Source organism: Pelodiscus sinensis, chromosome 11 (genome assembly GCF_049634645.1).
Source record: "Pelodiscus sinensis isolate JC-2024 chromosome 11, ASM4963464v1, whole genome shotgun sequence".
Taxonomy (NCBI): Eukaryota; Metazoa; Chordata; order Testudines; family Trionychidae; genus Pelodiscus; species Pelodiscus sinensis.
In genome coordinates, this window is record NC_134721.1 from 38,872,957 (window position 1) to 38,899,793 (window position 26,837).

General features: G+C 44.3%; 1 protein-coding gene across 4 annotated transcripts in view; it reads right to left on the bottom strand.

Moving 5' to 3' along the window:
- The window catches only part of IARS1 (isoleucyl-tRNA synthetase 1), a 215,518-nt gene that overhangs the window by 12,869 nt on the left and 175,812 nt on the right, over positions 1-26,837 (bottom strand). For all 4 annotated transcript variants that reach the window (XM_075939705.1, XM_075939706.1, XM_075939707.1 and 1 more), the window contains 6 exons: positions 24,886-25,060; positions 19,252-19,364; positions 18,661-18,756; positions 15,510-15,686; positions 10,758-10,869; positions 267-392 (listed from right to left, as the gene is read on the bottom strand). In XM_075939705.1, the coding sequence (XP_075795820.1) occupies positions 267-392; positions 10,758-10,869; positions 15,510-15,686; positions 18,661-18,756; positions 19,252-19,364; positions 24,886-25,060 (799 nt within the window). The remainder of the gene's footprint in view (positions 1-266; positions 393-10,757; positions 10,870-15,509; positions 15,687-18,660; positions 18,757-19,251; positions 19,365-24,885; positions 25,061-26,837) is intronic.

A 26,837-nucleotide genomic window follows, 5' to 3' on the forward strand; every position in this document is an offset into this window, starting at 1 on the left:
TAATGAACACCATTTAGTAGGAACTTTTAAAACCATTTAGATAGTCTATAACTGTAAACTATCTATAAACACATTTTCATATGCTTAGTAAAAATCAGTCCTAGAAGACTGGGCATATGTCCCATGAGCTCTTTTTAGAAACTTCACATGCACAGTCTGAAAAAATGATACAAAAAATGCTACAAGTTGCCAATGACATTCTCTGAAAATCAACTGAATTGCTACTGTATGCACTCTCTCAGCTTTCATCCTCAAACACTAGTTACCTGTTTTTCCATTAAACACTGCCAGCTTTGAATTTTTAAGACCAAAAATGCAGGAGACAGCATCTACAAGTTTGGTGTAGTTTAATTTATTATCTCCTTTTGGATTTTCCAGCAGCAATACACCATCTAAAAACAAAAACAAAAATGAAGAATTAAAATGTAATTTAAGAAATGAGTTTGTATGTTGCAATGAACTATTTAGTTTGCTATATTATGTAAAGCCAATACTGATTACAGTGAATTAAAAAATGTCCATCACATTTCTTTATCCGAAGAATATGAACTATGGGTCTCTTTTTTTCTTGAATTAAGCCCATTATAAGAGAAAAAAGCCTTGTTTCTTGTTAAGTTTAAAGAAATCTAATCTCCATTGAAGAATTTGTGTGGGCGTCTCTCAGTAGCTTTAATCAACTGCAATAATCCCATGCACTTTGACAGAAACATGAATTTAAAATCTTAAAGGAAGCAAATATTTATGCATGATGCCATCTTAGTAATAAAACAGCACAGGCTGAAACTCTCTCAACAAGGACTCTGACAGGACCATGGATATTGCTGGACCAGAGAGTCCCAGTGGAGGGCCACAAGCAAGAGTCTTCTTGGGGCTGGGAACACAGCCATGCTGGCTGCAGGAGGGCCAGCAGCTGGAAGTCCTGCCGCAGGAGTCCAGCTGAACCAGCGGCAGGGCAGCCAGAATGCCAGAGGGTTCTGATGGGCCAGCAGTTTGCTTCGGTGTGGCCCGGAGCCCCCTCAGCAGAACTGCTGCAGTAGAGTGGGCAGGGCGGGGCCAGTGCTGGCACAGGCGTGCGGGTGGGGCTAGGAGTACTGGCAGCTGAGCAGTGGTTTGCTGTGGAGGGGCCAGAAGCCCCGGCAGCGGGACTGCAGGCTGGCAGAGCCGGTGCAGATATTGCTGAGGCAGGACTGTTAGAGGAGGAGCTCTGGCACTAGGGCTGGGAGCCTCAGCGGCAGGACCATGGGCTGTTGTGGCAGGGCAGAGGGGTGGGTGGCAGGTGGGGAGCCAGCTAGGAGGCCAGGTCAGGAGCGAAGCCAGGCTGGGGAGCTGGTGGTAGGGGGACCAGAAATGACTTCCCCTTGTCCAGCAAAATCTCTCATTTGGAACCACTCAGGTGCCAAAAGTGCTAGATCAGGGAGGTCCAACCTGTACAAAGACATTTATTTGCATGCAACATAGACAATTTGGCTATTTTTTGAAAAGTACAAATACAAAATGTTCCTCAGCTATACCAAAATACTTTGTGCAAATATTTTATATTGGATAAATCAATATACAACTCAAAAATATATACTGAATGTATATTAAATGCAATATAACACTCACTACAATCCAACACATACAGAGACTGGCTTGCATATTAATCAAGAGATGTACATACATGCATATTAAATGAAGAGACCACAATGAAATCAAATAATTTAGCTCCAGAGTCCGAGGAGCAGATGCAGCCTGAACTGATGCAGCAGCCGCTACAGTCCCAGTAACAACAGCCACCACCACAGCCACAGCGACAGGCACGGCTCCAGAGACAGGCCGGAAGTATGGCAATGGGAAGACGTGGGGTGGTAGGAAGTGGCCATGGGCATAGAATTGAAACCCCAAGTACTCAGTGTGCTGGGGGGGGGGGGGGGGGGGGGGCGACGACTTAGGGTGTTGAGCCACACTGACCCCACAGAGTGGGATCTGAGACTCAGAATCCGGCCATTGGGCCGTACAGACCCTGATAAGTGGACCCGTGGGGGATTTTGATCGTGGGAATCTGCACAAGGGGAGTACACCCCTTGACACAATCCATCTGAATAATTGCACAAAGTATTGCATTTTGGGTGTTCAAGAACTCCTCCTAAACGCTAAGAGCTAGAACAATCAAATTTGGTATGCAGCTTCCTCTTACCATAACTTAAAACAAGGTAAACAGTTTGGCTGTGCTAGGACAATGGGATGTGCCTGGAATTCGATTGTTTCGCATAAAATGGAAAGGGAGGAGTCTGGAAGAAGGGAGTTATACTGTAGAACAGGGATCTCCAACCTTTTTAACCACAAGATCACTTTTTCAATTTAAGTGCAATGTAAGCTCTACCTCCAACCCAGATACCCTTATCTGGCTTCCTTCCCCCCTTCTCTGGGGCCCAGCCCCTGCTCCACCCCTTCTTTGAGGCCTCACCCTGCTCGCTCTGTTGCCCTTTCTCCCTGAATCTTATTCACTTTCACCAGGCTGGGGTAGAGGTGCAGGTTCTAGACTTCGGCGTGTGGCAAATGCCCTATCCTCTAGGCCAGTGTTTCTCAACCTTTTTTTTTTTTTTTAATAAAATACCCCAAACCCAAACCCTAACCCTGGGTGTGTGTGTGTGTGTTAGGGTTAGGGGATGCATGTGGAGGGACTCAAGCCCCCGAACCTGCGCTCCCCCAGCAAATGCCCTATCCCCTAGGGCACTCCAGAACCTATCCCTCTTGCTCCCTTCCTTCAGGGAATCCTCTCCCACACTCCAAACCCCTTGGCCCAAGACCAGAACCTGCACCCCAACTCCTTACCCTAGTGAAAGTGAATGAGATTGGGAAGTAAGGGAAATGGCGTGAGCAGGGTGAGGCCTCAGTGAAGGGGGTGGAGCAGGGGCAGGGCCCCAAGGAAGGGTGGGAAGGAAGCTGGGCAGGGTATTTGGGTTTGAGGTAGATCTTACGTTGTACTTACATTGAAAAAGTGATCTTGAGGTTAAAAAGGTTGGAGACCCCTGTCCTAGTCCATTCAAGAGCCCACCCCACCCCACCTCCCTGCCTTTGGGGGGGGGGGTCCCTTGTCCTGTGCCTGGTTACTCCCAGGGTGGGCAGGGGAGCTTGAACCTATCACGTGTTCCCCAGGCAAATGCACTAGCTCCTAAGCAACTCCAGAACCCACTCAACCACCTTCAGCAGGTCCCTTATCCTGCCTTCCTAATACAGCAGCCAGGTCCATCCCTCTCACAGCCTGTGTTAGCAGCCCAGACATTGCATGAGTGGGTGGAAGGGGGATGGGATAAAGCCCACCCCCAAGTTCATAGGAGAGCCCACCACACCCTCCCTACCTTCAGAGGGTCCCTGAGCCTGTGTCTGGTCACTCTCAGGGAGAGCGGAGGGGGTGGGCTTGAAGCTAGGGAGCTGGAGTGGACTAGGGGATCGGGCAGTTGCCTGGGAAAACACAGAGTGGTGGGTTCACGCCCTGCCCACCCTGAGAGCATCTGGACAGCTGTCCCAGGGATGGAGCAGCAGAGCCAAAGCAGCCTCATGTACAGTAATGGCTCCATGTGCTGCCCCCCATCCACAGGCACTGACCCCACAGCCTCCCATTGATCAATGGGAGCTGTAGGAATGGTGTCTGCTGGCAAGGACAGCATGTGGAGAACCCTTGCTCTGACCTTCTCAGGGGGCTGCAGGGACATGCCAGCCACCTCCAGGAGCACACCTAACCATAAGGCTAAGTACTCCAGACATGACAGGTTAGGCATTTTAAGTACTCAAAGAATTAAATGTAGGCATGAGAGAAACAAAAGTTATGAAATGCACAGTCCAATCTAAAACAAACTAACCCACTTTGCAAGCAGTAAAAGTAGAAACAACCCCCCAAGTACATGCTGGGTCAGGAGATGAGAGAGAAGGACTGTGTGAGAAGGAGAGTGTGTGAGTGTGTGTGAGAGAGAGAATGAATGACAGACACACAGAGGCTACGTCTAGACTGGCATGATTTTCCGCAAATGCTTTTAACGGAAAAACTTTTCCGTTAAAAGCATTTGCGGAAAAGAGCATCTAGATTGGCACAGATGCTTTTCCGCAAAACCACTTTTTGCGGAAAAGCGTCTGTGCCATTCTAGATGCGGTTTTGCGCAAGAAAGCCCCGATCGCCATTTTCACGATTGGGGCTTTTTTGCGCAAAACAATACCTCATTGTCTACACTGGCCCTCTTGCGCAAAAGCATTTGCGCAAGAGGGCTTTTGCCCAAACGGGAGCAGCATAGCATTTCCGCAAGAAGCACTGACAATCTTACATGAGATCGTCAGTGTTCTTGCGCAAATTCAAGCGGCCAGTGTAGACAGCTGGCAAGTTTTTCCACAAAAGCGGCTGCTTTTGCAGAAAAACTTGCAAGTCTAGACGCAGCCAGACTGCGCATGAGTGGGACAGAGATTTGCATTGCCAAGCTCCGTCCATTCCCTTCTCTGTGTGGAAATAGGGTACAGGATTGGGGGGGAGGGACACCCTGACATCAGCACCCCCCCTTCTCTCTCCCACATCCTGCACAGCAAGCAGGAGGCTTCCAAGGGGCAGCTCCAAGGCAAGAGGACAAGAACAATATGACATTGTGGGGAGAGGCAACTGAAGTGCCAGCACTTGAGAGCTTCCTGGTCAAACCAGTCAGGATCACCTGTCAGAGGCTCCAAGATCTAGCAGTAGATATCGATCTACTGGTTGATGACCACAGGGGAGAGACAGCAAGGGGCCAGAGATGGGGACTGGGACAGATATAACACCATTGGGCCAGCAGGGACAAGAGTAGAGAAAGTGACATCTATCTACTATAGATCTCAGAGAGTGTGTCTGTCCCCCAGCCAGGGGACATGCACCCCTTCCCTGGAAATGCCTGCTGCCGTGGCTGTGAAAAGGTGGATCTCACCTGGCCTCAAGCTACTGCAGTGAGAGAAGGGTGGAGTTGTCTTCTCTTTCCGGGGAGCAGCCTGCATAGTGAACCCCTCATCCCCAGCCCCACTCCACAGCAATGATTTAAATGAAGCATGGACATTTTCATTTTATTTTCCAAAAAACAAAAATTAATTGAATTAAGGATTTGAGCAACACTGGGTAAATCCTGTAGTATTTGTAATAAAATTAATACTAAGTGAGTACTGTATATTTCTGTGCTGTAAATGAAATCAACATATTTGAAATCCAAAAATATTGAAATAAACAGTATTCTATTATTGCTTAACAGTGCAATTAAAATTGTGATAAAAAATTGATTAATCGCCATTATTTTTTAAATAAATTTGCTGCCCTAGTTATTGTGTTATATTTTTGACAGTCTGTAAGTGAGCTAATGAAAAAGAATTCTATATATCATCTCATTTGTTAAAGGTGAGGAAGGAATTATATTGTGTTTGTGACAAAGCACAATTGCGGTCACAATTCAGTTTTCCCGCAGTGAAGCCTGAACATGAGAAAAAATACCAATGAGCTGAATTCAGTACTCTGATGGACACATGCAGTTTTCCTTTGTAGTCAACAGAAGCCTTGGCGGAGCCTCTACAGAAAGCAACTGGGCCATTACACTAAATGGTAGTCAAAGACTCTAGGGACTCGGTGTTACACCAATGCTAACTTCTGTGATATCAACATTGTTTTCTGTGATATAGCAATGTTGAAGTATATGGCACATGGAAATTTTTAAGGCAGCAGCAAATACTTTAAACAAAACAGATTTTTATTGAGTTAAATAGGAAATATATATATTTGGTAGAGCAATTTTAAATAATAATCCTTTATTCTGATACATAAGTGAACAGCACAGATCGCTATGGAACATGCATAATGTGAAGAAGTTGTTATTGGGGGTAAAGTCAAAGGTGTTACAGCTACTGCATATGGGCCAGTTGGAGCTTTTGGCATCAAAGCAGTAGAAAGATTTTGGCAACCAAAAACATCTGAGGCTTTGGAGACACTGCAAAGGTCTGTAGTTATCTTTGCCTTCTCATACTTAGGTATAGACACAACTTGGAAAAAAATGTTGATAGTGGAGAGGGGAATTGCAAGCTTGAACATCATTTTCTGCCTCAGCAGCTTTTGAAAGCAACCAGCACTTCCCCACTGCTTCTTCCATCTCCTGAATACTTAACAGGATGTAAGGTTGCAAGATCTCACCCTGAGATATGCTGAATCACATTGAAATACAGGCCAGGTAAAGTCCTAGTAGGCACAAATCAGAAGTATAAAAAATATCTGAAGCAGAGGTAACTGGGGCAATGACAAAGCAAGCAAAGCAACCAAGCCCAGAAGCAAGCTCAGACTTACGTTTGTTGTTTAAGGAAAAGAGAGTTACTCATCCTGGGCAGTAATGGGAGTTCTTCCCTGTGGGTGCTCCACTCTGGATGCTGGTACGTCCTTGCACTGGCAATGGGAGATTTTTCTAGCAGTACCCTGCTGCGCTGCACATGCACAGTAGTGGCTCCTCGTGCCATTGGTGTTCGTTAAGCACGTGTGCGATGTCCCATCTCCATTCCTTTTCTACGTTGGTTATAGCCAAAGTAGGGGAAGGAGAAAGGGTAGTGGAGCACCCATGGGGACACACATCTCAAAGAACTCCCATTACTGCAGAGGGCAAGTAACTCTCTTCTTTTTCTTCGAGTGATGTCCCCATGGGTGCTCCGCTCTGGGTGACTATAGAGCATGTTATCATGGAGGTACGTTTGGAGCCCTGCTCCTGAAACTGTGGAGAGCACCACATGTCCTACTGACGCTGTTGGAACAATGCTGGAGGTAAGTGCATAATGTTTCGCAAAGGTATGGTAGGAAGACCAAATTGCCGCTTTGCAAATGTCTTCTAATGGGACATTGTTCAGGAAGGCTGTGGTGAAAGCCACTGCTTTGGTGGAATGTGCCGTCACAACCAGTGGTGGTTGTTTGTTATGGATAGTATAACAAGCGTGTCATAAAGAGATGCACTTGGATATTCTCTGGGAAGAGATGGCTTGTCCCTTTGACTGTTCTACGAATGACATAAAAAGTTTTGTTGACTTTCTCCATGGTTTTATTCTGTCAAGGTAAAAAACAAGTGCTCGTCGAATGTCCAGATTGTGTAACACTGCCTGGGTTGAGTTGTTGTGGGGTTTAGAACAAAATGCAGGTAAGTGAATGGATTCACTGATATGGAAGGGTGTGCAAACTTTCGGGTGGAATTTGGGAGTGGGGTCTGAGCATTACTCTGTCTTTAGTGAGAACTGTGTACGGCGGGTCAGACATCAATGCTGCTATCTCACCTACCCTCCTGCTGGAGGTGATGGCTACCAGGAAGGCCACCTTCATGGGGAGGTGTAGCCAGGAGCAGGTCGCTATTGGTTCAAAGGATAGCTTGATTAGGATCTTTAGTATTCTGAAGATCAGTGAGAAAATGCTTAGTGACGGAATATACAAAATTGGAGGTGCCATAAGTGGGCCTGCGGAAGGCGGCAATCACAGCCACATGAACTTTTATTGTGCTAAAAGTACCTTCTTCCTGTAGTTCTAAAAGATAGCTTTAGCACAACTGGTAGGGGGTGGTATTGGGGAGGATGCAGTTCTTACCCTTTGTCCATTTGGAGAACCTTGCCCATTCTTATATGTCTGTCTGGTGGATTCCCTATTTGTTGATGAGGATTTGCTTTACCTAATGGAACAGGTAGCTTCAGCATCATGGAGCTATGCCTTGGTGGAGTTTTGTCAAATCAAGATGTAGTGTCTTGCTGTGCTGTTGGGATAGCAGATCGCAATGTGGAGGGAATACGTGAGAACTAGAAATTGCCAACCTCTGCAGATAAGGGAATCAGGTCTGCCTGGACCATGATGGAGCAACTAGAATTATGCATCCTTGATCTTGTCTGATTTTTGCGAATCACTCAGCGAATCAGAGGAAGTGGTGGGAATGCATATCGGAGGGGGCATCTCTTTTTAAAAGGAAAGCATCCCCTAGAGATTCTCTGCCCAGAGCCACCCTGGAGCAGAACTGGTGACACTTGTGGTTGGGCTTGGTTGCAAACAGGTCTATCCCGGGTTGGCCCCACTTCAGGAAGACCTCTCAGAAGGCTCGAGTGTCCAATTCCAACTTGTGCTGGTATGAAAACATATGGCTGAGGTTGTCCGCCATGATGTTGAGCTCCCCGGATAGGTAGGTTGCAATGGGACTGAGGTGTCCTTATTGAACCTCATCAGATTTCTTTTGGCCCAATCCTCTAATCTGTCCAGGTCACTCTGGACCCTATCCCTGCCCTCCAGCATATCTAACTCTTTCCCTAGTTTACTGTCATCTGCAAACTTGCTGAGGGTGCAATCCATCCTCTCATCCAGGTCATTAATGAAGATATTGAACAAAACAGGCCCTAGAACTGATCCCTGAGGCACTCCGCTAGAAACCGACCACCAAACAGACATCGAGCTGTTAATCACTACTCATTGGGCCTGACAGTCTAGCCAACTTTCTATCCATCTTACAGTCCATTTTTCCAATCTATACTTCCTTAACTTGCTGACTAGAATACTGTAGGAGACCATATCAAAAGCTTTGCTAAAGTCAAGCAATATCACATCCACTGACTTTCCCATATCCACAGAGCAAGTTAGCTCATCATAGAAGCTAATCAGATTGGTCAGGCATGACTTGCCCTTGGTGAATCCATGTTGACTATTCCTAATCACTTTCCCCTCTTCCAAGTGCTTCAAAATGGATTCCTTTAGGATCCCCTCCCTGATTTTTCTAGGGACGGAGGTAAGGCTGACTGGTACGCTGTGTGTACCAGTGTGTACCTCTCTTAATACCAAGAAGGAAATGTGACCTGCTTATAATCAAGCGCCATCATCAACAAAGACTAGAAGATGAGCTGAATGCTTCTGTTAAAAGGTTCAGCAGTTAAATCAGTGTTGACATGTGAATGATAATTTACAGCATTATCATGCTGTTGAGATGAATGGAACAATTCAGGAGTCAGAGATCTTTCAGAAGAACAACACTGCACTCAGTTCAGCTCCCTTTGCAAATTAAATAGTTAAAACCTTAGTTTTAGAAATAAATACAAATTCATAATTTTAAGCAAGTGGTGGAAGCGCCTCATTGTGGCTGCCCGAAGGACACCAGAACTTTCAGGGTCCATGCTTCTGGGCAACTCCAAAATATGGACTGTGACAGGATCGGAGACTGGCCCCCAGCTCCACAGCAAGGAGCTGGAAACCTTGTGGGTTATTAGGACTTACAGGGTCTCTGCTTCAGAGCTGGGAGCCCCTGGTGCAGGTCTCTCAGGATACATATACACTGCAGATGGCAGTGTGCTTCTCAGCCTGGGTAAACAGACTTACTCTAGGCTTTCTTGAGCTAGTCCATAAAAACAGCAGTGTAGATGATGCGGGACAAGCATAGGATAGGGTTAGTTACTTCCAGGTCAGCTTGGACTTGGGTGGTGAGCCTGTCACCACTATATTCATGATGGGGCTTCATCTAGCATATAACCTCACGATGTTATGAGGTCCCTAGAAGCCCATCAGGAGAGCTGGCAAGAACAAAAGAGCCTGCTGATGACTTCTTGTAAATTCATCACATTCAATGCTTCAATTAAACATTTCTGATTTGATAAATCAGCATTTTTTATGACACATTGACAATGCAAGGTGTTGTCACTATAGGTGCATGCGCCCTTCATGAACGAGATCAGATTCGCTTGAACAGCACTATCTATCAAGGAAGTGTGCACACCTGTTCTTGTCTGTTACAGAACCTCCCCCCCCAACTTAAAATGCACACTCACCACCAACTACACTCTCCCCACCCCACCCCAACCCCTCCCCACAACAGAAAAACTAGCCCAGGAAGGAATCTGCAACAAACCCCATTGCCAACTTTGTCCACACATCCACCCTAGTGACACCATCATAGGACCTAATCTCATCAGCCATACCACGAAATGCTCATTCATCTGCACATCTACTAATGTGATAAATGCCATCATGTGCCAGCAATGCCCCTCTACCATGTACATGAGACAAACTGGCCTGTCTCTATGTAACAGAATAAATGGGCACCAATCAGCCAGCAAGAATGGTAACATACAAAAACCAGTGGAAGAACATTTTAACCTCCCTAAATACACTTACAGACTTGAAAGTTGCCATCTTCAAGCAAAAAAACTTCAAAAACAGGATGCAACATAAAACTGCTGAGTCAGAATTCATAGGCAAATTTATCATCAGAGTAGGTCTAAATAGAGATTAAGAATAGCTCACTTATTACCATAAGTAATTTTCCACTTTAGGTATTTTCACTACATGTACGCTGATTGAATTAGCTCCAATGTAACACACAGATTTGTATCTCTTCTGTTTCCTTTTCTTTCACTTCATGCATGTGATGAAGTGAATTGCAACTCACAAAAACTTATGCCATAATAAAATTGTTAGTCTTTAAGGTGACTCCTTGTTTTTGCTGAAGCAGACTAACACAGCTACTTCTGAAATGTACTATGTAAAGCTGTGGTGACCAATCAGTTCTAAAACAGTAGTGGCTACTGCTATCGTGAACTAGCCACACTCAATCAGCCAAATAGCCACATCTGGCTAGTGGCCAGCACATTGGACACTATGGAGGTAAAGGAAATCAGCCCTACTTTCATACATAACTTTTTCTCTCCTGTTATCTATCATTATATTCTTTAATTCATCTTATGTGGTGAAGGCTTTAAAACATTAATTGTATCTAGTTATAACAAAAGTCTCCTACCTTGCTCTGTACCATTAATAGAAATGATGAGATTGACATAAGCGCAGGCTGGATCAACACGATAATGTAAGCCTCCTCTGACAAGAGTGATTTCTAGTTCTGATCCCTTCAGCTTAAAAAAAAAACCACAAAAACAAATCAAGAGTATTACTTTTACTTCCTTAGTACTCCAGTAAGGTGTAAAACAAAACATCTGCCTTAAAGTAAGCACCGTAGGACATTTCTATGAATCATTGTATTAAAAAAAAAATAATTACATGAGAACATTATAAAATGGTAAACTTCATGGTGTTCTCTCTGTAAGAGGATCTGGGAAAACTTTGTGAACATGAATGAATTCACCCTTCATACACCTGCGAGATAAGAAAGCAACAACTGGAGAACAGAGAGCTAAAATGGCCTAATTTTCTTAAGTGCTATGGTCCCCAAATCCCACTGAAGTCAATGGGGACTGCAAGCACACAAACCCTTTTGAAAATGAGATCATAAATGATCTGCCCAGAGTCGAGCAAGACAGTGGCAGAGCTGAGAAACTCCAGTCTCCTGAATTTTAGACCCATGTCCAAACCACAAGCTTACATCTAACCCCACTTTCTACCTTGTCATGAAGTGCTATGTAAAAATTTCTTTAAGCTCCTGGAATATGGAGAAAGACATGAACTGTGGGCTGTTTTTTTACTGCTTCTGACTTTAGAGTGTTGGGGGAAGAAACCCTGCAGTTAGCCAGAAAACAAGTTGAGCAAGCAATAGCATTTTAATGGATAAGGCTGTGTTTTAGTCATGAGCATTTTTAGTAAAAGTTATGGACAAAAATTCACAGTGCCCTCTCCATGACTAGTATTATATATGCCTGACTAAATCTTGGATGCTCTACGGCAGGGAGTGGCCCAGGGTTGCCAGTGGGTGCTTAAGATGGGGTGGGGTGAGAGTTCCCCAGGACCCCACAGGTGCCTGTGACTCCAGTAATACTGAGTGAAGACTGGGTGGCAGCGCGAGGCCCAGCACTATTGCTGCTGCTGCTGGGGGTAGGATTTGGTGGGGCTGGCAGGTGCCCTACCCAGACCTGGGAGGCTCCCCTGAAGTGGTGACATGTCCCTTGTTACTGTAAAGCTGAGTACATTGACTACACACACTCCTTCCCCCATTTAAGAGGGCGCCTCACAAACACCTGATCCTGCAGAGCCGTCTCTGCCCCTCCCCTCCACCGCTGTGCAGAGGGTGAGGGATGCAGGTAGGAGCCAATACTCGTGCCAAGCCAGCTTTTAAGAGAGCTCAGCATGCTGCCAGCTCGAAGGAGCCATCTGCTACCCCCCTCTTTCCTGCTTCCCATAGAGGCCGGGGAGGAGATGGGAGGAAGCGGGAGCACTGGCTTCATGGAGCTGCCTCCACCCAACCCACACCGCTGCCTCTATATCAGAGGCAGCAGCGGGGTGAGGGGAGGCGGGAGCTTGGGCCTCCTATAGACAGGGGCTGCTCTGACATCCCACAAAGTAGAGCAGCCTCTGTCTGCAGCAGGCCTGGGTCCCCTGTGGACCAAGGCGGCTACTGCCCCACACTGCCACCTTGGTATCGGAGGCAGCAGCTCAGAGTGGCAGGAGGAAGCTGATCTGTGCAAAGAGCTGGTTTTCAAACTGTCTCCCTCACGGACCGGCTCCCATCTGCCACCCCCAGGGCTGCCTCTGATACAGAGGCAGCAGCATAGGGCAGCAGAGAGCTTCCCGGGAGTGCATTGGCTGCCAGCCCCATCCTCAGAGATCATTCCCCTCCATTTCTGTGGAATTTGCATATCCTCTTTCGACACTGTAGCGTAGTCTAGATGAGCCCTAAATGTTATGCCTAGCAATGATGCAGCACATTCCCCTCTTGACAGCAAAAAAGCCAGCATTTTCTGGAAAGGGATCCTTCACATGGTTGAAGCATTGTGTTTTCACTATACCTATTTGGCTTAGGATTCTTCCACATTAAAAATATGAAGAAACCAACAAGGAATAAAAGCAGACAGGGTTATGTTCTTTGGAGTATACAGAACTTTATGGGTTACTGGAAGCACATTATTTTCACAATTCCCAGGTTTTATTTTTGAACCCTCCTCTCCCAGTATGAAATCTATTCAGTCACACGTAGGACAATAACTGAAAAAAACATAACTGATATCCTACAGCAAGTATAGAAATAACCACGAGATTATGTACTTCATTATATTAGTTGAGAACGAGTATGGAATCATGCAAGTCAACAGTATTTTAATACACACATTCAAAAAGAACTAAGGTTTTAGTTACAAGCCAATTTTTCTCCATGGAACTCAGAGGTATCTGATTACCCCAGAAACATTAATTCACTCGCATCATCCCTGTGGGAAATGGAAAGAATAGTAATTTCATTTTGCAGATGATGAACAGAGAGAGAGAAATTAAAATTTATTGTCCTACATCATACAAGAAGATTGCGACAGAGCCAAAAAAACAAAATGGAATACTGGGGGGAACTTTCAATTCTTCATGCAAGCTGTGTTCAAAGTAATGCTAGTGCAGGATGCTCTGGAGAAATCCTTTTATTTGGAAACTAAAATACAATCTGCAAAGAGACAAACATGGAACTACCATTTACATGGTGTCTCGTCTTTTCAAAGAGCTGAGCTCTACCATATGAGGTATGAGAACCTAACTCAACTGCCCTTCTGATTAAAAAAAGCACAGGCATGTGTTTTGAGGAGGGACATTTGGATTAGATGATTCAAGGCCCAAGGAAGGGGACAAAATTCATCTGGGAGGCTTCTTGTCCATTATGAGTCTAGAGGCTGTCAGTCATGAAAGCAGAAGGAGTTCTTGAGAACCGCTCTCTCCTATTAGCAATTAGAGAATCAATACACTGAATCATGTACTTTTTTCTCCTACTGTATTTTCCACAATAAAGGTACTAAATTTTGCCATTTCTGGAAAACTGTGAGGTTGAAGGCCTTCATAAAGATCAGAAAAAGTATTAAGATCAGAGAAAGGATGAGGTTAGTTAAAAAATACTTTACAAAAAAAAGTCTAAGCTTGATTTTGTATTGAGTCTGTGCAAGATCATACAAAAAACTGTTGCATTAACAACAAATTGCACTGAACTGTTCATAAATCTGATAATAAACATCCTGTTAGCTCCCAAGTGATCTGCAAGGTTCTTTGGGGATCTACACGTACCGTGTTCTTTAAAGCAGTTATAGAATCTTATCCTGTAACAGTGTTGACATGAAAAACACTTAATGAAAGAAAGTCTATGCATAAAATCAGGTCCAAGATGAACTTGAAACTATTTGCTAATATCCACTTAACTGCTAGATGCACAAAAATATCTGTAGGTGTAAATTAGGGGTATATTTTGTATACCAAACTACACTATACAAAATATTGCTGAACTCAGCTTGTGAAAGGTGGCAATTTGTCTAATGCAAGGGTCTCAAGCTCAGTTCACCTTAGGGCTAGTGCCAGTCAAATCCTCCTAATGGGCCAGCAGGCACTCCATTCTGGCAGGGTTCTGGGGACTCTTGAGTATTCTCCTAGTCCTGCCTGCTAGCCCACGTGCTCTCCTGCACAGGTAGTGCAACAGAGCTAGAGTGGCTTCCAGCTGCTAGCTCTGTGCTGATGCTGGCATGTTCCTGTGACCCAGGGAAGGTGCGTGCACAGCCATCCTATCTATAGGATGGTTTGGCATGGTCACCCTGGGCCCCGCACTTTGGGAGCCGCTGCAGCAGCTGCCTCAACCATCCTGACAGCTGACTAAGACCTGCACGCCGGAGGGCAGGGAGCAAGAGACTTTGTGATCCTCCCTGTCTCAGGCCAATCAGGGCCTGGGGGTGAGGAGAAGCACATAAATGTTCCTCCCGCCCTGCCCCTGCCTTGCAAGGAGTGCACAGAGCTTAGAAGTGCCGCACGCTCCTTGCAGGATGGGGACAGGGTGGGAGGAGACTTCATGCACTCCCCTCACCCCCAAGCGCTGACTGGCCTGGGGGTGGGGAGAGCACACAAAATCTTTCCTCCTGCACAGCAAGGGGCTTGACACTTAAAGTCAATTGCCAGCTGCTGCTCAGCTGATGGAGGACTCTAAGCATAGTGCTCCCTTGCAGGGGGAGAGGAGGCAGACTTCATGTGCTCCCCCTGCCCTGATTGATCTGGGGGTGGAGAGCGTGCAAAGTCTGGTGGTTCTCTCGGGGCAGGAGGCAAAGAATTCATGCACTTCCCCATCCCCAGACGAATTAGGGTCTGTGGTCAGGAAAGCACAGAAGTATCCTAGCCCCGCCCCTTCCACCTGAGTTCCCGCCCCTTTTGGACCACTTCAAAAATGTCTGAAGTGGCCACTGGTCAAAAATTATTGCCCACCCCTGCATAAGATCTTCTGTAAGGCCTGAAGAAATCAGTTTTACCAGGATTTCATTCATAGTTCTGGAGCCTGAGCTTTAAATGCTGCACTGCAATTTAGCTGCCTCACAGTCCAAGGCCTGCAAGCCTGAATCAATTGACTTAGTGTTGTAACAGTATTTTACTGCATTGTAGCTATGCCCCTGATTTTCAAAGATACTGAACACCCAAGCAGAACCCATTGCCATTTTAGGTCTGAAATATCAATCTACAGATCTGAAAAGGTTACAGCTATATAATAAAATGAATGTTCAATGTTAACACATAGACCATCATCTGTAGTCCAGGGTTTCATTTGATTTAATCTGAACGAAAAAGTCTTTCCAGCATATAGTTAATATATCATTCTTACTTGGGTTTTCTCTTGAATGAGCACTTCTCTTGAGGTAGGCACAGGGTATGGCTTCAGAGTAGCCTTTATTGTTGCAAAAATGAAATCTGTGTGCTCCTTAATAACAGAATCCAAGTAGTCACCTTCAGGATGTGATTTGTAATATACAGTAATCTCATCCGTAGGAACTAGATTGCGCTGAAAGAAAATCCGGAAGCTCAGTATTAGCAAGTTTACCTGTACATATACAAACTTATGTAAGAAACATGCAAGTTATAATTTTTAAAAGTACTGGATTTTAGAGAAAGCTATATTTCTGTTAATATGTTAATAATTGAAAGTTTTCAGGAAAAACTGAGAACAAGGCTATTGTTTTGATAGTAGCAGATAGTATCCTTCCAGTAAACTGAATGAACACAAATAAACATACTATGTTTCTGAATCATACTGACTAGTTTATAGAAATTCAGTTTTCCCACGATGCTAAATAATTCAGATAGGATTAAAACAACATGTTAAGGCTTTGGTCTGAGACTAACAAATTAAACTCTGAGTGTTTCTGCAGCTGTTATAATCAAGCACTGAAATTTACATACAGATATCTTTAACGATACGGCAGTAACCTGCACACACAGTGTTGGATGCAGATCAGTGTTTAAACCAAGACCTCGCATTAATTATGAGTAACAATTCCATCTGAAGAAGTGCGCTATGCCCACGAAAGCTCATACCACCATCTACATGTGCTGTTAGTCTTTAAAGTACAACCAGACTATTTGTTGGTTTTAGTAAGACCGAAACTCTAAGCCTCTAAACAGTTACACTCTTGCTATATTGCACTGCAATGTGTATTTTGAAGGTTTAGGATGTTTCCAAATACATCATTACGAAAAAAAATTAGACTAACAAAAGGAACAGAAATGAAGCAATGTGAATGGTAAGATGTTTTTCAGCAGTGATCATAATGAATAGAGATCAAAGAAAGATACAGGGTTTAGTGATCAGACGGAAAGAATTTATGACCCTACAGTATGACTGTAAATTTAACTTTGGTTAAAAGGTAATTTTCTTGCCAGTATTCTTTCCTATTTTTATTATGTACCATCAATGATATCAGTCTTTACAGATGATCTCAAGAATTAACTTTAAACATATACAGATTGATTTCCCAGAACCTACCCATGAACAAACAATCTCAATCTTACACTTGGGCAAGACTCCAAATGGCAGTCATGTTACAATCTAGCCACAATGGCAGTGGAAACAATATTTAAGCAACTGGAAAAACTTTGTTATGCTACAAAGTTCAACAACAAAACTGGAGAATGCAGTACACTCCCGATAGCCAATGGCTTTTACTTGTGGGTTTGGAAGCTATTCTATTTTCTTGCACAGGGCTACACAGTACTAAAGGGACTGTCCACATTAAGAAAATCTGAACTAGGGTAATCCTACTGATGCATACCCCTAATGTAAATGGTGTAAAGTGAAGTTTCCGTTGAGTGCAAACAGTGCATCTACCCCAGGGCACAGGATCAAACTGTTTTAACACAACTAGAAAAAGAGAAATAAATGCGTAAAATATTCCTGTCAACACAATGTTGCCAGACATTCCCTCACACATTTTGGTAAAACCACATAATTTGCTTGTGTAAATGACAACATAGGAGTTGTGCTATCTTCAAATATGAGGCCTTCAGCTAGCTCATCTCTCTGTCAGTCACCTAGCTGATGCAGTCTAACTCACCCACACTTGGGCACAGATCTCACACTCAGGCTATGTCTAGACTGCAGGCTTCTTTCGAAAGAGAAATCCGCTTTTTCGAAAGAGAGCACCCAGCGAGTCTGGATGCTCTCTTTCGAAGACGGCCTCTTTACATTGAAGAACGCCTTCTTTCGAAAGAGGAACTTTCGAAAGAAGGCGTTCTTCCTCGTAAATTGAGGTTTACCGCCATTGAAAGAAAAGCCGCGTTCTTTCGAAATAATTTCGAAAGAACGCGGCTTGAGTCTGGACACAGGGGAAGTTTTTTCGGGAAAAGGCTACTTTTCCCGAAAAAACCCCTGAGTCTGGACACGGCCTCACTGTCTAGCAGAAACTGAAGCATGGATGAAGCTCAGCCAAGATAAAACTGAATTGATATTACAGTAAACTTCCAATAATCTGGCAACTGTAGGACTCGGGGGTGCTGGATTAAGACTATCAGAAGGGGGAGCTATGAGGGGTCTGGGGTGGGGTGGGGTGGATGCCACACCAGACCCCTCATAGCTCCCCCCCTTCCGATAGTCCAGCTCTGCCCCAGGCACCCCCGATTCAGCCGCTGCTGGTCAGTTTCAGCAGCAGCTGAATAGGGGTGCTTGGGGCAGAGCAGCTGTGGTGCTGCTGGGTTGGTCCCGTAGCGCCGCTCCTCGGCACTGCAGGACCAATCCGGCAGCACCCCAGCTGCTCTGCCCCCAGCTTTTCCGATTCAGCTACTGGTCAGTTTCAGCAGCGGCTGAATAGGGGTGCTTGGGGCAGAGCAGCTGGGGTGCTGCTGGGTTGGTCCCGTAGCGCTGCCCCTCGGTGCTGTGGGACCAACCCGGCAGCACCCCAGCTGCTCTTGGGGGTGCCTGGGACAGAGCGGCCGGGGTGCCTGGGACAGACCAACCCAGCAGCACCCCAGCTGCTCTGCCCCCAGCTTTCCCGATTCAGCTGCTGGTCAGTTTCAGCAGCGGCTGAATCGGGGAAACCAGGCGCAGAGCAGAGCAGCTCCAATTGTCCGGCTGCCCCGAGCACTTCTGGGTTCCTGATGGTATCGGACTATCAGGAGTGTCGGAGCACTGGATGCCGGACTAATGGAGTTTTACTGTAGTTGGCTGGGGAAAGAAATCAGAAGATCTGACATAAGGTGTTTGTGTTTCAATTCTAGAAGATTGTCTCCCCTATAAATGATGTAGGTGTGCAAGCAATATGGGATTTAGTTGGACGACCAGCAGCTGTGAGACCAGTAAGTGACCAAAATCACTCATTTCCATTTATATCTTGACCAGTAGGCTGCAAAACATTTCTACAGTAACCATGCAAGATTAAATTATATAGGGCAGCATTTTAAATCAATTTGGAAACTTGAATTTCCTCTGTATATTATATAAAACCAATTTTTTAAAAAAATATCACATTCCATCACTTACTAACCTTCTTGCGAAGTTTCTGGATGCGATTAATTACTTCGCGAGCAACTCCTTCATCAACCATTGACTGATCTGGGGTGACATCTAGGAGAACTAAAACCTGAAAGAATGTACAGCAGAACCATTAGTAAAATACAGCAATTATTGCATTAGTATGCAGTTACATTTTTATATAGCTGTTCACTTAAAGGTGGTTATGGTGACAAGACATAATCATGTGTATTCACAGACTTAATCATGTGTATTCATTTCAACAAATCAGTTCCCTGTACGCATTCAAAGTCATAGCTTCTTTAGTGGCAATGATCAGCCTTTCCTGTTAAAAATGCACAGTCAATACTGATGGAGGAGAATGAGCTACCCATTATACTGCCCTGAATACAGGCATTTCCACTGACATATATGAGGGTTCAGTAAGAAATATGTTAAGATGACACCACTCTAATTAGGTTCAAATCATATTTCGTACACAAGAATCTTGAAGCGAAAGGCTAATGCAACCATGTTCCACAATTACTTCACTTAAATATTTGAATGCTTACTTTCTAGGAAAACACTTTGCTTAAAGCAGAGAAATAATTCCTACAATTAATACCTGCGCATCAGAATGTGCTTCATACTGGGCAGTTCCTCCCATGACCTGTTCAAAGGTGTACATGAGACGGAGATCTTCCTCATGTAATTCATGCCCTTCCACAATAATGGTACCTACATAATTAATAAGAATTATTTACACTAACTTATTCAAGAACAAAGCCTCTTTCTCATGCTAGTAAACATCCTGCAATTAACTCCTGAACTAAGTATACATTAATATCAAACTTCAAATACATGAAATATCACATGGTGACATTTCTTTCAAAAGGAAGACAGAATCCATATCTCAATGCAGATAATTGTGATTATTACTATTTAAACCAATAGGAACCCTGAGTTATTTGGAATCCAGCACTGCTATTCAACATTGCTAAATAATTCTCAGTAACACAAACTACTACAAATTTAGACTTTCCAAAGTAAAGTCATGACAAGCAGTAGAATTCAAGCTCAAGCATCAGCACTGGTGCAGACAATTTGGAATAAAAAGCTGTTTTTAAAGCTGAAAAAGGTAACATGCAAGACAGTAATAATGTTTGGAAACATCCATCCCAACTGAAATTATTAAACAGATATAAAAAAAAATTCAGCTAGATGCTTATCTCATATATGAATTTAATTTTTTTTCACTTCCCCTTTTCCTTCCCGATCCCCTTCATGGAGTGTGTGCTGTGATTGGCAGGTAGAAACTGTTGGCTTCTAATTAAAGTTTGAATTCTAGAATCCTCTGCTGATTGGCTGAGCCTTGGTAGGGGGAGGGACTTTCAGGCACTCCAGGGCTTTATAAGGCAGTGGGAAAGCGACCAAGGAGCTTGCGAACAGGTGAGTGCTAGCAGGGAGTTTAGAGAGGGAGTTGGGAAGGGGAGTGGGACGGGCATGAGGTTCTCTTGTCTTTCTTTCTTTTTAAATCCCTTCTCCAGGACAACAGTGATGGATGGTGATGGGTCTGCTGTTGTTACCTGCACGGAGTGTGCCATGTTTGTCTTCCTCCCGGAAGAAAGAACAGATTTCATCTGCACGAAGTGCAAGCTGGTCACCATTTTGGAAGAAAAAATTAGAGGACTGGAGGCCCAAGTGTCGACCCTACGCTCGATCAGAGAGGATGAAGACTTCCTCGATAGAAGGCAGCGTTTAAGTCCTTCAAGCACAGCAGGCGGAAGAGCCAGAGAGAGCAGTACGGGACCAGGAAGAGAACTGGCAGCATGTAACTTCTAGAAGGGGAAAAAGGACACCACAGGAATCTCCCAATGCTATAGAGGTAAGTAATCCCTTTCAGGCTCTCTCCACAGACTCTGCAGTGCTGAATGCTTTGGAAGGGACCTCACAGAGAAGAAATCGGAAGGGAACACGATCTATTGGAAGGCATGGGATGCGTAGTCCTAGGGATGGGAGTTCCACGGCCACCACCACCAAAAGAAAACAATGGGTGGTGGTGGTCGGGGACTCCCTCCTAAGAGGGACTGAGCCATCCCTCTGCCGTCCGGACCTGGAATCTCGAGAGAGGTTCTGCTTACCGGGAGCTCGCATTCAGGATGTGACTGAGAGGCTTACCAAGCTGATCAAACCTTCGGATCGCTACCCCTTCCTGCTTCTCCATGTGGGAACTAACGATACGGCCAAGAATGACCTTGAGCGAGTTACTGCGGATTACGTAGCGCTGGGAAGAAGGATCCAAGAACTTGGAGTACAAGTGGTGTTCTCGTCCATCCTCCCTGTTGATGGGAAAAGACTAGGCAGGGATCGTCGAATTGAGGACATAAATGCGTGGTTGCGCAGGTGGTGTCGCAGAGAGGGCTTTGGTTTCTTCGACCACGGGACTCTGTTACGGGCACAAGGATTGTTAGGAAGAGATGGGATCCACCTAACGAAGAGAGGAAGGAGCATCTTCGCGGGCAGGCTTGCAAACCTAGTGAGGAGGGCTTTAAACTAGGTTCGTCGGGGGATGGTGACCAAAACCCTGAGGGGAGAGGGAAAGTCGGATACCGGGAAGAAATGCAGAGAGGAACGAGCAAGAAAGGAGGACCCCTGATTCGAATGTAGAAGACAGGGTGATCTACTGGTTATCTGAGGTGTTTGTACACTAATGCGAGAAGCCTGGGAAACAAACAAGAAGAACTGGAGGCCCTGGCCCAGTCCAAGAAATATGATTTAATTGGGATAACCGAGATTTGGTGGGATGACTTGCATGACTGGAGTGCTGTCATGGAAGGATATAGACTGTTCAGGAAGAACAGGCAGGGGAGAAAAGGAGGAGGAGTTGCACTATATGTAAGAGAGCACTATGATTGCTCTGAACTCCAGTATAAAGAGGGAGAAAAACCTGTTGAGAGTCTATGTTGAGAGTCTAAGTTTAAAGGAGCAAACAACAGCAGTGATGTTGTGGTTGGTGTCTGCTAAAGGCCACCGAATCAGGTGGATGAGGTAGATGAAGCTTTCTTCGGACAACTAAGAGAAGCTTCCGGATCGTAGGCCCTGGTTCTTGTGGGGGGACTTTAATCACCATGACATCTGTTGGGAAACCAATATGGCAGTACACAGGCAATCCAGGAAGTTTTTGGAGAATGTTGGGGAGAACTTCTTGGCACAAGTGCTGAAGGATCCGACCAGAGGCCATGCGCAGCTTGACCTTTTGCTCACAAACAGGGAGTAACTAATAGGGGAAGTAGAGGTGGGTGACAACCTGGGAAGCAGGGATCATGAGATGGTAGATTTCAGGATCCTGACCAAAGGAAGAAAAGAGAATAGTAAAATACACACCTTGGACTTCAAAAAAAGCAGATTTTGACTCCCTGAGAGACCTGATGGGCAGAATCCCCTGGGATGCTAACATGAAGGGGAAAGGAGTCCAGGACAGCTGGCAGTATTTTAAAGAAGCCTTATTGAAGGCACAGAAAGACACCAGCCCGACGCATAGCAAGAGGGGCAAACGTGGTAGGAGACCGGATTGGCTTACAGGGGAAATCCTTGGTGAACTTAAGCACAAAAAGTGGAAACTTGGACAAATGACCAGAGAGGGGTTGAAATGTATAGCATTTAAATGTATAGAATGCCGGGGGTTAACTGGAAGGCGAAAGCACAAATGGAATTGCGACTGGCTAAGGATGTGAAGGATACCAAGAAAGGTTTCTACAGGCATGTTAAGAAGAAGAAGGTGATCAGAGAGGGTGTGCGGCCCCTACTGGATGAAGGAGGTAACCTAGTGACAGATGATGTGGGGAAAGCTGAAGTATTCAATGCTTTCTTTGCCTCTGTATTCACGGACAAGGTGGGCTCCCGGACTAATGCACTATGTGACGCAAGATGGGATGAAGATCGACAGCCCTTGGTGGGTAAAGAACAGGTTAGGAACAATTTAGAAAAGCTAAACATGCACAAATCCATGGCCCGGATTTAATGCATCTGAGGGAACTGAGGGAGTTGGCAAATGTCACTGCAGAGCCTTTGGCCATTATCTTTGAAAAGTTATGGAGATTGGGAGAAACCCCGGATGATTGGAAAAAGGCAAATGTAGTGCCCATCTTAAAAAAAGTGAAGAAGGACGATCCAGGGAACTATAGGCCGGTCAGTCTTACCTCTGTGCCTGGAAAAATCATGGAAGGGATCCTTAAGGAATCCATTTTGAGGCACTTGGAAGACAGGAAAGTGATTAGGAATAGTCAGCATGGATTCATGAAGGGCAAGTCGTGCCTGACCAATCTGATTAGCTTCTATGATGAGGTAGAAGCTCATAGCTTCTATGGCTCTGTGGACATGGGAAAGTCAGTGGATGATATATACCTGGACTTTAGCAAGACTTTTGATACCGTCTCCCACAATATTCTTGCCCGCAAGTTAAGGGAATGTGGATTGGATAAATGGACGGTAAGATGGATAGAAAGATGGCTAGAAGGCTGGGCCCAGCGGGTGATGATCAATGGCTCGATGTCAGGATGGTGTTTGGTTTCTAGTGGAGTGTCCCGAGGTTCGGTTCTAGGACCGGTTTTGTTCAATATCTTTATTAATGACCTGAATGAGGGGATGGATTGCACCCTCAGGAAGTTTGTGGATGACACTAAGCTGGGGGGAGAGGTAGATACGCTTGAGGGCAGATATAGGGTCCATAGTGACTTAGACAAATTCGAGGATTGGGCCACAAGAAATCTGATGAGGTTCAACAAGGAGAAGTGCAGAGTCCTGCATGTGGGATGGAAGAATCCCAAGCATTGTTACAGGCTGGGGACCAACCACTTAAGTAGTAGTTCTGCAGAAAAGGACTTGGGGGTTACAGTGGATGAGAAGCTGGATATGAGTCAACAGTGTGCCCTTGTAGTCAAGAAGGCTAATGTCATATTAGTTTGCATTAGGAGGAGCAATGCCAGCAGATCCAGAGATGTCATTATTCCCCTTTATTCGGCTCTGGTGAGGCCACATCTGGAGTACTGTGTCCAGTTTTGGGCTCCCCAATACAAAAAGGATGTGGACGCATTGGAGAGGGTCCAGCGGAGGGCAACTAAAATGATTAGAGGGATGGAGCATATGACTTATGAGGAGAGGCTGAGGGAGTTGGGTCTGTTTAGTCTGCAGAAGCGAAGAATGAGGGTGGATTTGATAGCAGCCTTCAACTTCCTGAAGGGAGGTTCCAAAGAGGATGGAGAAAGGCTGTTCTCAGTAGTGACAGATGGCAGAACAAGGAGCAATCGTCTCAAGTTGTGGTGGGAGAGGTCCAGTTTAGATATAAGGAAAAACTATTTCACTAGGAGAGTGGTGAATCACTGGAATGGGTTACCTAGGGAAGTAGTGGAGTTTCCATCTCTAGAGGTGTTTAAGTTTTGGCTTGACAAAGCCCTGGCTGGGTTGATTTAGTTGGGATTGGTCCTGCCTAGAGCAGGGGGCTGGACTTGATGACCTTCTGAGGTCTCTTCCAGCTCTGTGGTTCTATGATTCTAAGAGTCACAGAACAATCCAGTTCTTGTATTCCATACAAGAATCTGTCTACTTTGTTCTACACAATACTTTTCACCATAGTACATAGAAGCAGTATGTAAATTATGCATGTAAAGCCATTTATTTCTACTGTAGACAAGTAGGTTCCAGGTATCAATGCACAGCTTCTTTTTATTCATTTGGAGAGTTAATTACGGTAGTTTGCCTGGAATGTTAACTGGGAGTGGGTCTTATATTCTCTTGCATTTAAATGCAATATATTTGTGTTTATTTTTTACAAAAACCAACTACTGGTTGAACTTCTCTAGTCTGGTACCCTCAGGACCGGACCAGTTCTCTCTAGAGAGAATTTTCCAGACCACAAGAGATCAATATTGTTTAGCAGCATCATCAACACTTCCACTGCTTAGTAGGCTGTTAAAGGACATTTAGGGGTAAAATAGAGCTAAGTAACAGCACAGAACCCTGAGAGCTAGGACTGGTGGCTGTAAACAAACTCTATGGAATTATGGGAAACTTAGCCACACCCTTGAAAAGTGGACATCAGGCTAACTAAAATCATTGGGACTAGAGAGGTTCAACCTGTATTATGTATTTAAAGTAAAAGCAATGGCATGAGCCTGAGAGCTCTCATATCCTTTGGCTCCTTTTTCCAAGGTCCACTTCATGACAATCAACTACTGATCAATGCATACAGTCCACTATGTACCTGTCTTTTGGAATTGCTCCAGCTGTTCGCTCCTCAGCTCCTTAATGGCAATCATAACAGCTTTGAAGGCACCTTTCAGACGCTTTCCAAGCACCATGTGATCTGGTTCTGCTCTTAGACGGATTCCATACTTATCTTTATCAACAGACAATGTCACCTGACGTACATTAAGTTCCTGTATAAATTTACCAAAAGGAAAATATATAAGCAAAATAGCAAGTAAGAAAAAATACTTGGAAAAATAGGGAAAAGGGATAGGAGGTGGATTATAGCATACACACAGTTTTTTTTATCTGGAAGTCCTTATAAAGGATTAATGTGCTGCATCAGTTTGTGACAATGTAGAAACAAAACAGAGACATGTATATTATTCTTTGATGCAGATACCACTCCCATATTACAGCTGCAGTCTATTTGGCCTTTTGGGTAAAGATTCTCTGCAGCTCTAACTACAAATCAGACTAGCCTTCTCTGAAGTATCTGACATTAGCCACTGTCAGAATACAGGGCACCGAAGGATGCTTGTGTAAGTTATGATATTACCAGAAATTGGCTCAAAAGGATGCATAACAGATTCATGATTGTGTTAAGAAGTTAGTTTCAATTTATTTGTAGCCAACAGACTACTACAAATTTTATTTCTTCAGTGGACCAAACATCAATTTGAGTTTGAGTAGTTCTTCTTTTCTGGTTTTCCTACATCTTCATTGTATGTGAATAAGTTTTGAACAAGTTAGATTAATGACCTGTGGTTCTGGAATTCTGCCAGTAAATTCCAATGATGCGGAACTACAGATGCTTTCCTCATAATTTAATTAAATATAAAGTTGCCTCAGAACTTTTACCCTTGTTATACATATTGGCATGAAGTGATACAAACTTTTAAGCACCACTGTAGACTTTAGTACTCCACATTCAACTCTGTTGAAAACAAGAGATCATTATTTACACCTCTTGAAATTCCTGTAGGTTTGTAGAAAATCCTTCTGAAGAGGAAAGCACCATATCGAGATTTTAAATTACACTAAAAATGCTTTGAGTCTTCTAGAAAGCCTGTGGTTATTCTGTCTACTTTGTAAAATTAAAGAAGAATGTCACACTTAAGACACATAATTTTGTATCTGAAATTGGAACTTAAGAAAGAATCTTGTTCTTTTGTATAATTTTCTGTTCATTAGTGTTTTACAACTTCTACCATGAGTATATCATACATTAATCCTATTACTGACCCGTTGGTCATAAAATTCCAAGTACTTATAAAGACCACTGATATTTAATCAAATTATGGTACCTGACCCTTTGAGTCTATCTTCACATTTTGCTTTTAGTACCTGACAAGGTAGCAAAGTTCACACAAATTGTGATAGATTGCATTAGGTGATTCTATTTAATAAGCAATATATTTTATATAAATTTTGCAACTATATGTAAACACCACCCATGCCAGTACAAAAGGACTGTGAGATGAAATAGATTGGGGGCATGATAGCAAAATAATCCCTTCACACCACAGACTCATGCCCATGTTAGTTTTAGGGGGTAGCCATGTTAGTCTGTAATTTTAAAAATCATGAGTAGTCCTGCGGCACCTTGGCTGGCATGACACACCCAAAGGAATAGCTGGGGACTGCATGGACAAAAATGATCTTCCCTGACTTAGAGGATTGCCCAAAATAAGAACAGTTTTAGGCCTTCTGAAGCTTTCCCTATATTCCAGGACACTGAAAATCAAAATTAACTGCACAACTAAAGGAAAGAATTATTACTACCACCAAGAGGCATAGTGAGAGCTGCCATCGCGGTGAGCCAAAATCATGGATTCCACTGCTTTCATGTAGATGCAGTACACCATGTCTAGACACAAGAGGGAAAGACACCAAAAAACAAAACAAACAAAAGAACTGCAAGGATGAAGCAGACTTCACAGCACCTCTAGGTCACTAGGGGATTCC